A 14335-nucleotide genomic window follows, 5' to 3' on the forward strand; every position below is an offset into this window, starting at 1 on the left:
ACCATGTGAGTACCCATAGGGTGCTTTCCTGTAACCTTCTTTTTGACTGCATTTTGATCAGTTTGTTGATGTAAATGTCAGAGTGTCGAGTTCTTTGTTTATCCAACTATATTTAACCTTCCTGCTGCTCTTGGATCCAAATTACCCAAAATGCCTCAGTTCTGTAGCCTTCCAGGTCATTTTGACCCAGGAGCTACAGGTAGCTGTATTTACTGTTTCAGAATCTTATTTTGAAATCTGTTGTTGATGTGAGGCAAACAATGAAATAACTCTGACAGATTATTAATTCGTGTTTTTTTTATGTTTCAGGTGCTTGACGATCCGTCAGAGGACAACCTTTACATGGGTATGCTCTTTTTTTGTCCACATTTTTAAAGTTTCCTTTCTCTCTGCCTGTGGCACCTAACATATGTTTATGGAACAAATGTTTAACTTATTCAGAAGTCAGATTGTGTTTTGCTTTCCTCCACACTACCTCAGGCCTCACACATTAGTGAGGTCATAGTTTTATGAGGTCATCTGCTGCTTTAGATGATGACTAACTCGAAGCTCATAACTAGCGTGAACCTCCCCGGCAGCAGTGGTCACATTGAACTAATGAGTAAAATATTCTGTCTTTTTTTGTGTGTTTGTCCATTTTTGACAGTGTTTGAACTGATGCGTAAAGGGTGAGTAAGCGTGTCCTTTTATTTTTAGCACATTAGACCTCATTTCTTCTGTTTCCTCTCCCCTGTCCTTCTCATTTATTCTCTCTCCTTTCGTTCTGAACTCAAGCCTTCTCCAAACTAAAGCGATGCCAGTGTTTGTTCCAGCTTGGGCTTCAAAGGGAAATGTAACGTTCTTAGCTTTTCACAGTTATTACTGAGCCATGGAAGTGCTTCAGGTCTTGGTGCTTGAGCTGTTCCTTCCTACACTCTTACCATTTGATGATTTGTTTTTCTGAGACCATTTGTTTTGATGGTTGGGCCTTGTGGAGGTGGTAAGAAACTCAATAAGTTAACATCTGAACTAGTGTGAGGATGTGTTCTGTTCACCATCCTGCAGCCTCGGGGTGGACGGTGATTGAATGTTGATTTTGGTAATAAAGCTACCAATCAGAGTTGATGTCATCAAACAGTTTGGAGGGGATCCATGTCATGACAAGTGGACTAACACATGTGCTGACGTCTGGTGTTGAATGGTGCCTTAGTGTGTCTGACCACTTGTGATCAGTCACCCACTGGATATGCTAATAATCACGKTAACAGCATCAGCTGTCAGCAGAGCAACACGCAGAACATCAGCTGTTCAGCTGCTGCCGGAACATCCCAATTAGCTTCACCATTATTCAAACACAAACATGTTTAAAGGTTTGCATTAGTCAAATTTATTGATTTATTTTAAAAAAACGAGCAGCCTGTCGACTGATCTGAGGAAGCAGGAGGGCTTGTAGGGATGCCGCAGTTCAGAGGGCGGGACAATGTATAACTTTAACAGAAAATGTTTGTCCCAAAGTGTTCATGTTTAATCTGTWTTTGGGTTCTCCTGAAATTAAATCCTTTTATAAATGTTTTTTTCTTCCTATTGCTGTGTGCTTGAATCTGTAGTCCAGTGATGGAGGTGCCCACAGACAATCATTTTACAGAGGAACAGGGACGTTTATACTTCAGAGACATCATCCTCGGTATAGAGTACTGTAAGTATTTATACCTGGTAAATGACTCTAAAGCCTAAATGAAATGTTAATGAGACATGGCAAAATATATTTGGATTTATGTGTCCATGCMTATTTTAACATCTATTTTTATTAAACAATTTTTTTTTGCTGTTTAGTGTCATTTAGTTAACAAGATTGTTGCACATCAATACACATTGTTGTAAATGTGCCAAAATTAGCCAGAAGGTTACTTACTGCTGCCAAAAGGGAAAGTAGACAGTAATGCTTTTACCTGTACACACGTGTATACACTCAGTGGCCACTTTATTAGCTATACTTTGTTAATATTGCTTGATCCACCTTCTCTGGCTTTCCTTGTACTCTGGAATGTGCCAGTGTTTCAGGTGGTTAAACAAGTTCATAAGGTTAGGGTTAGCATTAGCTACTCTTTGCTGCTTTCCAACACTGGGCTTACWTGCACGCCTGATAGTGATGGTGGATCACACACAAAAATATGCATCATCACATGGCATTAATTGCAGTTATTGCAAGGTGGCAAAAATTAATTGTTGACAGTTTTCTGAGAATTAATTGCACAGAACACGATTTTTCCAAACACAGCCTTGTGGGGACAAAAGCCCAGTCCCCRTCGAGGGAAAAACCATCAGAGGTGGTCAGRGCAGTGTTGTATAAAGTACCACAAAGTGATGAGTAAAAGTACAAGTATCTTAACAAAAAATTACTTTGGTAAAAGTTAGTCTTCTTTAGGAATATTACTTGAGTAAAAGTCTTAAAGTATCTGATACTTTTTGTACTTAAGTATTAAAAGTAAAAGTATTGAATTAAAATGAGCAGTAGTTAGATTTTCTGTAATGACATTTATTAGGAGGTGACCTCCCTAAAACAATGCAGAAATGACTGTATTGTATTAAAATAATTAATTGATGTTAAATTTAGGATGTACTAGTCCAGGCTGTTTCAGTTTATATCAAGGCTGCTCAAACCTTTTCTCCAAAATGAAAATCCATCTGAGGGCTGCGGCAATAATGCAAATGAAATATAATAGTTCTTAATAATTTCAAAATGAAATAAAATAACAACTTTCTATTTTGTGCCTTTTTAAAAAATGTAGTGAGTAGAAAGTACAGATAATTGTGTGAAAATGTAAGAAGTAGAAGTAAAAAGTAGGCTGAAAAATAATTACTCAAGTAAAGTACAGATACCCAAAAATTCTACTTAAGTACAGTAAAGAAGTATTTGTACTTAGTTACTTTACACCAAGGTGTGAATGGAGGTTATGGTTTAGGGTAAGGGGTCAGGGTTAGGCTATAGAAATGACCAGTAAATGAATGGAAGTCAAMACAAAGTCCAGACGAGGATAGAAAAACCAACATGTGTCTTTACCTCTGCTGAATATAATTCCTTCAAAGAACACTTGACTGTTTAACCTTCTTTTAAATCACCTCATTATCATTTAAATAATAAAGATTTGTGGTCACCCTAACAGCTCAGTAAACACTACCTCTTGATTTTCTCCTCATAAACTATAATTAATTTTTAAATTAAGGAAACAATTTCCTTGAATATCTTGTATGAGCTACATTGATGCAAAATCTTTTTATTTTATTTTTGTTCACTTCATTTTAATTTGAGTGTTATTAGCTGTACAATACCAACAGCCAAGAAGTCAAGTGCCATAAATTTCAATAAGAAGTYTTGAAATGTTCAGGCTCAGAGCCACAGGGCTGCTGTTCTGTTTTTATTCAGCCAAACCTGAAAAATTCATTCAAACCTGATGATTTCCTTCAGGATGTAATTACAAGTTTCTGTTTTGAGTTTGATTTTGCACCTATCTCTTATCTTTAAAACTATTTTTACAGCTTGCTTTTGCAGGTTGAGCGATACAGTCTTAAACTAAGACAGATGGATTTTATTTGGACAGTTAWAGACTTTTACAGTGTTATTTATTGTACACTGATGAAAATAAAGTCTCAGCTGCTGCGGTGGAAAGTCCCGCATTAAAGCTCTCAATAATAAATGTCCCAGTTTCCATGTGAGACAGCCCTCTGAAATATGTGGAGCAAGAAAAATTAATAAGAAACTCTATTTCCTCTAGCAGGTTCCCATGAAATCAGCTCATTTCAAACTTTCCCAGGGGATCAATCTGTTTCATTATAGGAGCAATTTAGGYTTTCTGCACCCTTGAAGGTGCAGCAAGGATTTTACCAAACGTAGGAAAACCTGATCAGGAAGCTGTTTGGATCATTTTAGTTGTAATCAGTGGGGAAATCTGTCAACATGTCTCTTCGTTTCTTTAGTGCACTACCAGAAGATTGTCCACCGTGACATCAAACCGTCTAACCTGTTGCTCGGTGATGACGGTCATGTGAAGATCGCTGATTTTGGAGTCAGCAACCAGTTCGAGGGCAACGATGCTTTACTGTCCAGCACTGCAGGCACTCCTGCCTTCATGGCTCCAGAGACGTTATCAGAGAAACGCAAGAGCTTCAGCGGAAAGGTGAGAACGCAGCGTGCAGGGTYGTTTGTTTTTTGGGTGAATCTTTGTTCTGTTTTTGATTTTTGAAGCCAATATGGAGGATGTTTACAGCTTGCAGCATTTGTGTTTTATTAGCATTGTGCTTGAGACACACCATGCCATTATTTATTAAACTCCTAAAAAGCAAAATGTAAAAGTTGTGTGTGAAAAAACTCAGTTTAACCCATGACAACTTTGTAAAACCTCTTTTAGAAGCAATAACTCTTCGTAATTATTTTTATGTTCTCACATGGYTGTTGAGGAACTTTGGCCCACACTCTCATTACTGAGTTCTTTCAGTTTAATGAGCTTTGCAGTTATTTATTTCTGCACAGCTCTCATATTGTCTCACTACATTAATTAAAGTAGACATATCATGCTTTTAAATCCTTCTTTTTCACATTTAAATCCTTCAGTTGGGGTCGATATGAAGTGGAACTGCAATGCTTTGGTTGTAATTCCTAGTTATTGTAGCTCCACAAGCCCCTCTTTCTGAGGTGCCTCCGAGAGCAACTCGTTTTGGTGCTGTCTCTTTAAGTGTAAATGAGGCACTTCATACCCCGATTTTTTTACAGGTTGATTAAATTTTTGAAGATGTCAACAAGGAAAGACTTGTCCATCCAGCCTTACACGTTGGAGCCAGAATCTGACCCGGAGGAGAATGAAGATGACGAACCTATAGAACCATCCATGACCTTATTTTGCAGCTCCGCAACAAATTCTGTCATGTTTTTGTTCAAAATAAGGAGTAGAGAAAATTGAACAGATTGAAAAATACGACCCAAACAGAATATAAAGATATCTACGCAGTACCGGGAGAGACTAAATGAAAMTTTTCTGCACTGCTAGAGACTCCAAATACACAACAAAATGTATTTAACGGCTAAAAAAAGGGTATTTTGCATATGTCCCCTTTAAGAYTGAGATCTGGACTTTGAATGGATCATTGCAACCTTCTCATTTTTGCTTCAGTTGTTCTGTTGTAGAGTTACTGCTGTGTTTGGCATCCTGGTCCAAGCTTCAGCTGTCTGACAGATGGCCTCACGTTTGACTCTAGAGTCCTTTGCTCTACAGATTATATGGTTGACTCAGTGACTCCAAGGTGCCCAGGTCCTGTAGCTTTAAAATGGGCTCAAACAATGCTCCACCTCGGTGCTGACAGCTGACGTGACGTGTTCTGTTTTCCCCAAATATGTTGAGAACTTTTACTAAACATCTCTTCCTCAGGACATTGTCCCTGAAGTCTTGTGTTTCGTTTATCTTGCTGCCAGGTTCCTTTTACAGAACTGATCATTTCTCCTTCAGCTCTTCCGAACAAGCCACACGTTCAGTCTTTCCATCTTTTTCACGAACTTTGACCTCTAACCTGCTAATTTCTCTGCGCGCTGCTCTGACCTTGGTGTGATTTTTCTGGGACATCCACCCCCGAGAGAAATGTCAGATGTCTTAAATGTTTTTCACTTGTCAGTAGYTGTTCCTCACTGTGGAACAATGAACTAAATGATTTGGAATTGACCTTTACCCATCTAAATTAATAAGCAGTAGCAGCTGCTTCTKTAAGGTCATTTTTGCTGTCTTTTYCTCTTGGCATTGTGTTTACACACACCTGGACGCTCCAGAGAACCTGCTTTGATCATCGGGATTAAACGGGTTGACATAGTTTATCTCACAAACCTTTACATTTTGGTTTTATTTTTGTTTGAAAAATTATAACAAAGATAAAATATTGCTGTTAGAAATAACTCAGTCAATATAAATTGACCATTTTTTAACAAAAAAAAGTGAAAAGCAATTTTTAAGAGTTATACCCTCCTGTTGCGCTTAGGTCAAAGTGAGTCGAGGCTTCATCGTTTTGACCCAAGCACAACAGGAGGGTCTAGTAAAAAATAATCATGTAAAATAAATGATAGCATAAATATCCGCTTTTCCTAATTCAACTCGGAGAAAAGATTATTGAAAAGGACAAGTCAGAGGATGGATACGAAAGAATTTCCAAGACCCTATMCATCCCCAGGGGTTCTGTTAAATCCATCAGGAAGAAATGGCGGGAATATGGGACGTATAAATCKATCACGAGTAGGCACCTCTCACAAACTGACTGAGTGTTCAAGAAGGAGAACAGTGAGAGAAATCTGAGACACCTGGGACCACTCAGAGGGAAGCTTCAGCAGGTGACGGTAGAGAGACTGACAGCTCTTCACCAGACTGAGCTTTATGGGAGAGTKGCAAAGGGAAAACCCCTGTTCAATAAAGTTCACATTAAATCACTACTAGATTTTGCCAAATGACACGCGTAAGACTCCACGGTCAAGCGCTTTTTGGCAGCCGGCCCTATAAGGCTTACTGTATATAGAGGGTAAACCGAATGCAGGAAAATATAGAGAAATCCTGAAATCTGGTGCTATCAGCAAAAACAAGTTTGTGAGGACAACCTGCTCTTCGTAGATAATAATATAATTATAACTGTAACTAGTATTTAGTTATTGAAGTTTAAATACACTACAAACATTTAATATATCAAATAAAAGATAACATGATTTGAAGACAGTTGTKGTGTCAGAATAAAGCTCAGAGCTGATTGGTCGATTCTAGTCAAGCAATCACATGTACCACATACAGGTGGGACATGAGGGGCTTGCCACATATTTTGTGCTCTGGAGAGTCTACAGATGAACCCAGTTGGTCAAAAGAGGTGTCATTCGRAAGAAGACAACCAATCAAATTGTTTGAACAGCCTATTATGTAAATTAAAAGYCCCTGGTAGTGTGGGTCAGGCTATAAAGAGGGCAGGAAGTAACCACAAACTGGGCATGTACCACGGGCAGTACTCCTGGGGATGTTTAGGATCTTGAAAATCCTTTTGAATCCATCCCCTGATTTGTACTTTTCAGTATTCTTTTCTCTGATTTGAACTTGGACGATCACAATAGAGGACACATCATGTAAAATTCACTTTTTAAGCCATTAAATGAATTTTGTTGCGTCCTTGGAGTCTCTAGGAGTGCAGAAAAGTTGAATTTAGTCTGTCACTGAACCACGTTAAGCCACATAGAACACACCTAAAATATGATCCAAACAAACTCACTCCTCTGGAAACCATAAACTTTTTTATATTTCTGTCACTTGTAAATGTAAACACGCCAGATAAATGCCTGGGGGGCAGACCTGTGCCAGTTCCATATTTGTTGGGATGTATGAATGAAAGGAGCACAAAAACACGCGTGTGCACGGTTTGATAAAGCTGAATATTTCTGCGCGTACACACTTTTCTCACTTTTGTCCAACTTTTAATGTGGACGCTGCACACTGTTTGAGACTGCTGTGTTTGCTAAAAGAAGGACTCTGTATGACCATTAGAGGAGCCAGAATAGAACATTTGATTGCAGACAAAAAGCCACCGGGGTAAAAGAGCCACTTAAGTGCCTCACTCTGCTGGTTTGTCAAGCTTTTAAGAAATACTTTCTAGCCTAGTTTTCCTCTCTCTTTGATTAGTCTGTCCTTTCCGATTTGGGTTTACGGTCAGGCCATCTTCCAAAGAGCATGTAGATTGGAAGTGAAATCAGTTCCTACTCTTAAATGTCATTTAAAGCCCTTTAATTGTCACGCTAAAAGTATGCAATAAGTGTGTAGCACAGATATGAAAGGTTGGATTAATCACCTTTTATCTATTAAGTAACAGAAATGGATTTCCAGTGATGGAGAGAAACACTGACTGGAGGACAAAAGAGCCTGATGGGTAACAACAGGGTCTGTTATCTGATTGCACAAATCCATCTTCAGAGCTTTTGACAAGGACGGCTCCCAAAAATAAGCTTCAGTTCCACGCAGCTGTGGGCAGCCTGCATTGATGAACTCTGCGCTGTCTGTTTCTGATAATAAGCTTCACTCGGTGTATGTGTTTASTTTATCCTTGAATTTGCTTTTATTGTCTCTGTTGTCATTTTCTTCAAGGCGTTGGAYGTGTGGGCCATGGGAATCACCCTCTACTGCTTCGTCTTTGGGAAGGCAAGTCTGCACCTTTTCTGTCTCTCGCTCATCTATCAGTATCTGTTCTAAAAACGGAAACGTGGAAGTCTCTGCTCCAGTCCATTGCTTGTTAACTGCAGCCAGAGGCTCATCTGTAGGAACAAAGTCTGCCACCTTCATCGTCTCTGATCCATTTATTGGAATAAACACAAGAGGTTGAATACTGCGGCTGTAATTTGTCCTGTCTGTCTGTAGGGATAAGGACTGTGTCTGATTCAGTAATAATTCATTGTACCTTCTGTGTGGTTTCCCTCTGCTCTCCCTGCAGTGCCCGTTTATCGATGAGTACATTCTGGCTTTGCACAATAAGATAAAGACTAAGCCTGTGGAATTCCCAGAAACGTGAGTTCCTAGAAAAGATGTTYGTGCCATTTCATCCTCCTCTTATCCGCAGCTGAAATGTCGTCTTTGACATCATCATCTCATTTGCATTTCACTCACAAAAAAATCTTTTTTCTTCTCCTTTCCTTTTTTTCCCTCCTTACAAATTGCAACAATAGGAATATGAAAGGCAGTTAGTACAAGCATGCGTTAAATGTCACCCATCTGTGATTAAAACAGCAGCAGCCTGGACACATACGACCCTCCCGGACCTTTCTTTCAAGTAAAAGGTTAAGTAAAGCGTAGAAGGTCGTCTTGGGTGATTACCGCTGAAAAGTCAGGACAAACGAAGTCAGGCGGTGAGTGTGAATGGTGTGAACAGACTGGTAAAAGTATAAACTCTGAAAAAGGAGAAGGGGTGGCAGCGGACCGGGTCAGGACAGAGCGTTATTGTGCAGGGAGATGCAACATCACCAGCTGCCAACCTRCCACACAGAATGGAATGAAACCACATCCAGCAATCAAGAACAATTAGCAGCGACTTCTCTTCATCAGTAACATTTCCATCCTGTGCAACCATATTCTGTACTCCTGACATTATGATGAGAATTAAAAGTCCTAAAGAATGCTGCTTTTGTTACAGATATTCTTATTTCATGGTTTAACTGATTAGGAAATACCTTATTTAAGCATACATAATGCAAAAACTGTAACCCCAAAAATCATTCATAAATGGGGGTCGTATTATACACKGCAGTTAATTTTGACTGATTCTTGTTGCTAATGTACTACCAAAATAAATTTAATTTTTTCTTGTTTATGTATGAAATGTGTYGTAAATGAGGAATTTGCTCCTCAAAGCTGTCCATCTTTCTAATTTAACAACCAGGTTCTACTCTGAGAGCAAAGTGGCTCATTTTTAGCGATGTACAGAAGGACGTGATGCTCCTACAAACATGCCCTCAATTGTGTGTCCCCACCAGAGGGTGCACCACAAAGGCTGAAAAATTTTTCAGCGTACGCCAGTTTTATAAATCCGACTCCTGGTCTGTTCTTAGCTGCTAACCAGGGTCAGGCCTGGTTAGTACTTGGATGGGAGACTGTCCGGTAATACCMGGTGCCGCCGTGACAAGTGTAGGAGTTGTGCCGACGTTGGTCACTAGCAATAGAAAACCTTAGGCCATCATAGGTCGCCTCCTAGAAGGATGATAAAAATAAAAGTTACAAAATGTATTTTTGCCTTTTCCATTAAATTGTACTGAATATACACTAAGTGTCTCATTTAAAAATTTATGTTTTCATTTTGACATCACAAACACCTGACATTYTAACGAGTGTGAAAACCTTTAATTAAAACAAAAGAGGGGAAAAAATGATTGGCAGTAAAAAGAGTAAATCTTTTCTTAAAATAATTTWAAAAAGGCAAAAAGAAAATCCATTTCCCTAAATGAAATTTGACATTATGAATGTGGGATATTACACTTAAAGAATAACATTTGTCAAAGACTATCTGATTTATTTATGGGAATTACTGCCTGTGAWTCAGGGTTACTTTTGTTTTTGTTTATTTTAAATGAGAAAGCAGAGGATACCTACTAAGTTTATATTTTAAATATGAGAAACTTGTCTTTCAGTGGTACTATTACTTAGTAAACACAGTATGACTGGTTCAGATTTAGTTTCTATGGGGAGAAAGACAAAGGAAAAYACGTTAATGATATTATTGCAAATACAAACATAAAAAGTAGAGRGTAAAAACAAGACCGCAGCAAAGTGAGAAAACATGGTCAGTTTGTCTTCTAGCAGTATAGCACCATAAATATGAAATAACTCTGGAAACTAACTTTAGGATTTATGAAAAAGGAAAGCTTTCAGTCTAGTCTAAAGTAGACCGAATGTCAGCCTCGCAGACAGAAACTAGAAGTATCAAGCTCCTCTCTCCACAAGAGAGGAGCTTGATAACTGAAAGCTCTGCCTCCCGTTCTACTTTTAGAAACTCGAGGAACCACAAGTAAACCTTCAGTCTGAGAGCTTTTTTTTTTTACTCAAGCTCTTTTAATCTCTAATAAAACAAACTAATTATTGGAATTTATTTAATACTGTATATAATGTTCTTGGTCTTTTCTTGTTGGAGCACTTCTAAAATCTCTTTAATTAATTGGTCTGTCAAAGTCACTTTAATGTATGGTTCAATGGTTTACAAYTTACGTAATTTGTGACAGGGTGCTTATTTTCAAGTGCTAACAAGGCTGGTAAGAGCTGTTTGATGAAGCATGCCTTCATTTTGTATTAATGAAGCGTGGGCCTTCACTTTGCTCATCTAATGCACTATTAATGATTGGATCAAACCAGAAAGCAAAGCAAAATAATGTGAATGGTTGTCATTCTCTCAGTCTTTGTGTGCAAATGAGTCTCCCAGCAGCTTGTTTTGATTGTTTTGTGCTTTATCTGCAGACCGGACATCAGCGAAGACCTGCGGACTCTGATCTTACGGATGCTGGATAAGAACCCAGACTCCAGGATTACCATYCCTGAGATCAAGGTGCTGCAACATGCAGAACAAAACACTCAGAAAGACATATCAGCAGGGTTATATTCTGCCTTTCTCCCATGTGATTGGCTCATGAGACCGTGACCTTACTGCTATCTCTAYAGTTGGGTTCATTAAGCTCACCGTGTTGCTGCAGGGCGTGATGAAACCTGTTTGTTCCTCTGGGAGGAGTGGGCTGAAACTGAGTCCATCTCTATWATGAGAGGGGTGGGCTTAGGAACCAGCCATGTACAGATGACATGCCCCGCTCCCCATCATGTTTCCATGACACGATCCAATCATGTGTCACTGAGTCATTTTCTCACCACGGAGATGAAGAGATAATGAGACGTCACRCGTGCGCTTGTGCCCAGACACAAASGCGTGTCAGAAGAAGATCAGGAAACAAACGTATTGTGGAGAACACAGTCAGAGCCAGCATGCATAAATGATGAAATAAAAAAATGCTGGAGGTGTAAATAGTGTTCGGAGGWGGGAGGTCAGCGGCGCAGCRAACAGTCTGACGGTAAAAAGAGGCYGAATAAAACGAGGGCCAATTCAGTGCCAAACAACACAACTTCCTTCCTCTGAAATAGTTTTTCTAAGATGAGCTCAGGAACAGAAGGATTGCTGAGCTTCACCCCACAGATCAGCTCCACTGATGTCTGCCCCTCGACGTAGACAAGATGCGGGGTATTTTATTACATTTCAAAGAACTTAATTCCTCATTTAACCTGTTGACTGTAATAGAGTTCATCTCTTACATTTTCTTTCAGAAACTGAATTAAAACCAATAGCTACCTGGCTGATGGAGAAAACATTCATATTTACAAGTCTGTGTCGCATCAAGATGCAACCAGTGACAGAAACAGTAAAACAACCACATCATTACTGGGAGCTGCAGACAATTTGGAGCCTGAAACAAAACACAGATCACACAAACACTGAAAGCAAACTAACTTTAACTCTGACTACAACTCACAAGCATTGAAGTCCCCTTATTGTTATTCTGCCATTATTTTCCTGTTTTCATTGCGAGTTTTGTTTTGCTACTTGTCCTGTATCTTTGGCAAAAAACAAAAAACAAAAAAACAAACAAACACCAGATTTATCTGAAAATGTGCAGCTTCATCAGTGATAGAGTATTAAAGGGAACATCATGCAAAATCCACTTTTTTAGCTGTTAGATACTTTTTTTGTGTGTGTGTGAACTTGGGGTCTCTCAAGGAGTCCAGAAAATTAGAATTTAGTCTCTCCTGATGCTGGTTCTGGGTCAGACTCTGGTTCTGGGTCAGACTCTGGCTCTGGGTCAGACTCTGGTTCTAGGTCAGACTCTGGTTCTGGGTCAGACTCTGGTTCTGGGTCAGACTCTGGCTCCAACATGTAAGGCTGGATGGACAAGTCTTCCCTTGTTGACAATCTCTCTATTAAAATACAAGGGACCGCTCTGGAAGATGTAGGGGTGGGCAGGGTGTGAAGTGCCTCGTTTGCATGTAAAGACAGCCTCAAAACGAGTTGATCTGAGACACACCTCAGAAAGGGGGCGGGGCTTGTGGAGTTACAATAAGGAGGACGTTTTAAAGTGCTAGGACAGTTTACATTCATAGTGTTTTTCTCACTGCTATAGGATTTATAATTTTCTCTCACCTCCCCACAAAGCGCACATCCAATCTCTCATTGACCTCCATCGTTTCTGAGCTCAAAAATTCTTCTTCAAATTAAAAGTGAAGGGTATTTTTAACTTGTCTACTACATGAAGCATGTTCATAAAAATAAATATTYGTGCATCGTAACCCTTCAAAATTTCTTCAGAAAGGTTCTCTTTAATATTCAGGTGTTGGTAGTGCACGATGTGATGGAAACTGTTTTGGTTCAGGTGGAGCAGTGGGTGACCAAGGGCGGCACTGACCCCCTGCCTTTGGAGGAGGAGCACTGCTCTGTGGTGGAGGTGACAGAGGAGGACATCCAGAACTCGGTCAAGTTTGTCCCTAGTCTGTCTGCTGTGGTAAGAAACACTTCTGTCTGTTTGAAACGTTGGCTGTGTGCAAATTCAGGGGCTGCGTCCTTCGAAGGTCCAATTTTAAGGCTGATTACGTCACAGCGATGCGCTGAAAGTTGCCCAAATTCAAAGGCTCCTCTGATTTTGACCCACAAATACGTCCTCTTTTTGCCTCGATTTTAAGAATGCGTCTAGTGTATCCTTCAGCCCATCAYACCCCAAAATGCATAGCGGGCTTTCTGGAAAAATCTTTTTTGCTTGTAATGGCGGACAAAGTGGTAGGAGTTTTTTTTAAATGTTATTATTGTCAGAAATCATCATAAACATGCACGTATGGCAGGTCTCTTAGTTGTTTGTGTATTGCTTCTAAGCTAATTTTAATTTATAGTGAAAATATTGAAATATTGCTGATTTCTATCTTCTGTTTAGCACCGTCACCACTGCTGGTGACAGGACATGTGCCGTGTAAGGCTGCAATAAAAAATAGATGGTTCAAATTCACAGCCACTTTCTTCTGGTTTTTGCGTTCGACAAAGGACCTGCCCACGTAGACCGGGTAGGCCGGGTCCTTCGAAGGATGCAGATCCTGAATTCGGACACAGCCGTTAAGCAGCACTCAAGAGTCCCTGCTGCTGGAGGACCACAGTCTCGGAGATGGAATAAAAAGCAACATAAAAAGTCAGCTCTGAAAGGACAAGGAAGCAAAAATGAACTTTTTAGAAAAGTGTGAAGTCTTCCATCTCTTGACGTCTGTGCGTCTGCAACTCTGAGTCAACCTTAAACAAGATGGCCGCTGCAGCTAATGGACCAACACAAATGGAAATAACCCAGTCAGTTGATGAATATTGAAATAAAATGTGGTGTTGTTGTAGCTTAGAGTCAACACTTTGTTTAAATCTTTGACACACAAAGCTGCGAGCGATGTCTTCCTTCCTGAAATGGTACTTACATAAAAAAAAGTTATTCTACTTGATAAAAAGATATATTTTCACAGGAAATTGTTTTATTCGCTCTTTGATAATTTTACAATCTAATACAGACTAAAAATCACATTMTTTTATATAAAATTACAGCAGCTGTTTGGGATATTTTGATCAGTGAAGCATCATCAAGGCTTTTAAGGTGGTTCTGTGTAGGGGTCACCTCGAGTTAAATTATCAGGGTAACTAAGAGTCCAAGACAGTTTCCTTGATAATTTAACTCGAGGTGACCCCTACATTTGTCCATCCCACTTGTCCTTTTTGTGTCCCGGTAGTGTGTGGTGCCAACATCATTCATTATTTATAT

At 39.5% G+C, this 14335-nt stretch overlaps 1 protein-coding gene across 2 annotated transcripts in view; it reads left to right on the top strand.

Moving 5' to 3' along the window:
• camkk1a (calcium/calmodulin-dependent protein kinase kinase 1, alpha a) overlaps positions 1-14335 on the top strand; it is a 74721-nt gene that overhangs the window by 48425 nt on the left and 11961 nt on the right. For both annotated transcript variants that reach the window (XM_014019610.1, XM_014019611.1), the window contains exons 7-14: positions 310-346; positions 647-668; positions 1587-1675; positions 3955-4154; positions 8124-8177; positions 8467-8540; positions 10974-11061; positions 12926-13054. In XM_014019610.1, the coding sequence (XP_013875064.1) occupies positions 310-346; positions 647-668; positions 1587-1675; positions 3955-4154; positions 8124-8177; positions 8467-8540; positions 10974-11061; positions 12926-13054 (693 nt within the window). The remainder of the gene's footprint in view (positions 1-309; positions 347-646; positions 669-1586; positions 1676-3954; positions 4155-8123; positions 8178-8466; positions 8541-10973; positions 11062-12925; positions 13055-14335) is intronic.

The sequence above is a fragment of the Austrofundulus limnaeus genome, unplaced genomic scaffold (genome assembly GCF_001266775.1).
Source record: "Austrofundulus limnaeus strain Quisiro unplaced genomic scaffold, Austrofundulus_limnaeus-1.0 Scaffold225, whole genome shotgun sequence".
NCBI classification, from domain to species: Eukaryota; Metazoa; Chordata; class Actinopteri; order Cyprinodontiformes; family Rivulidae; genus Austrofundulus; species Austrofundulus limnaeus.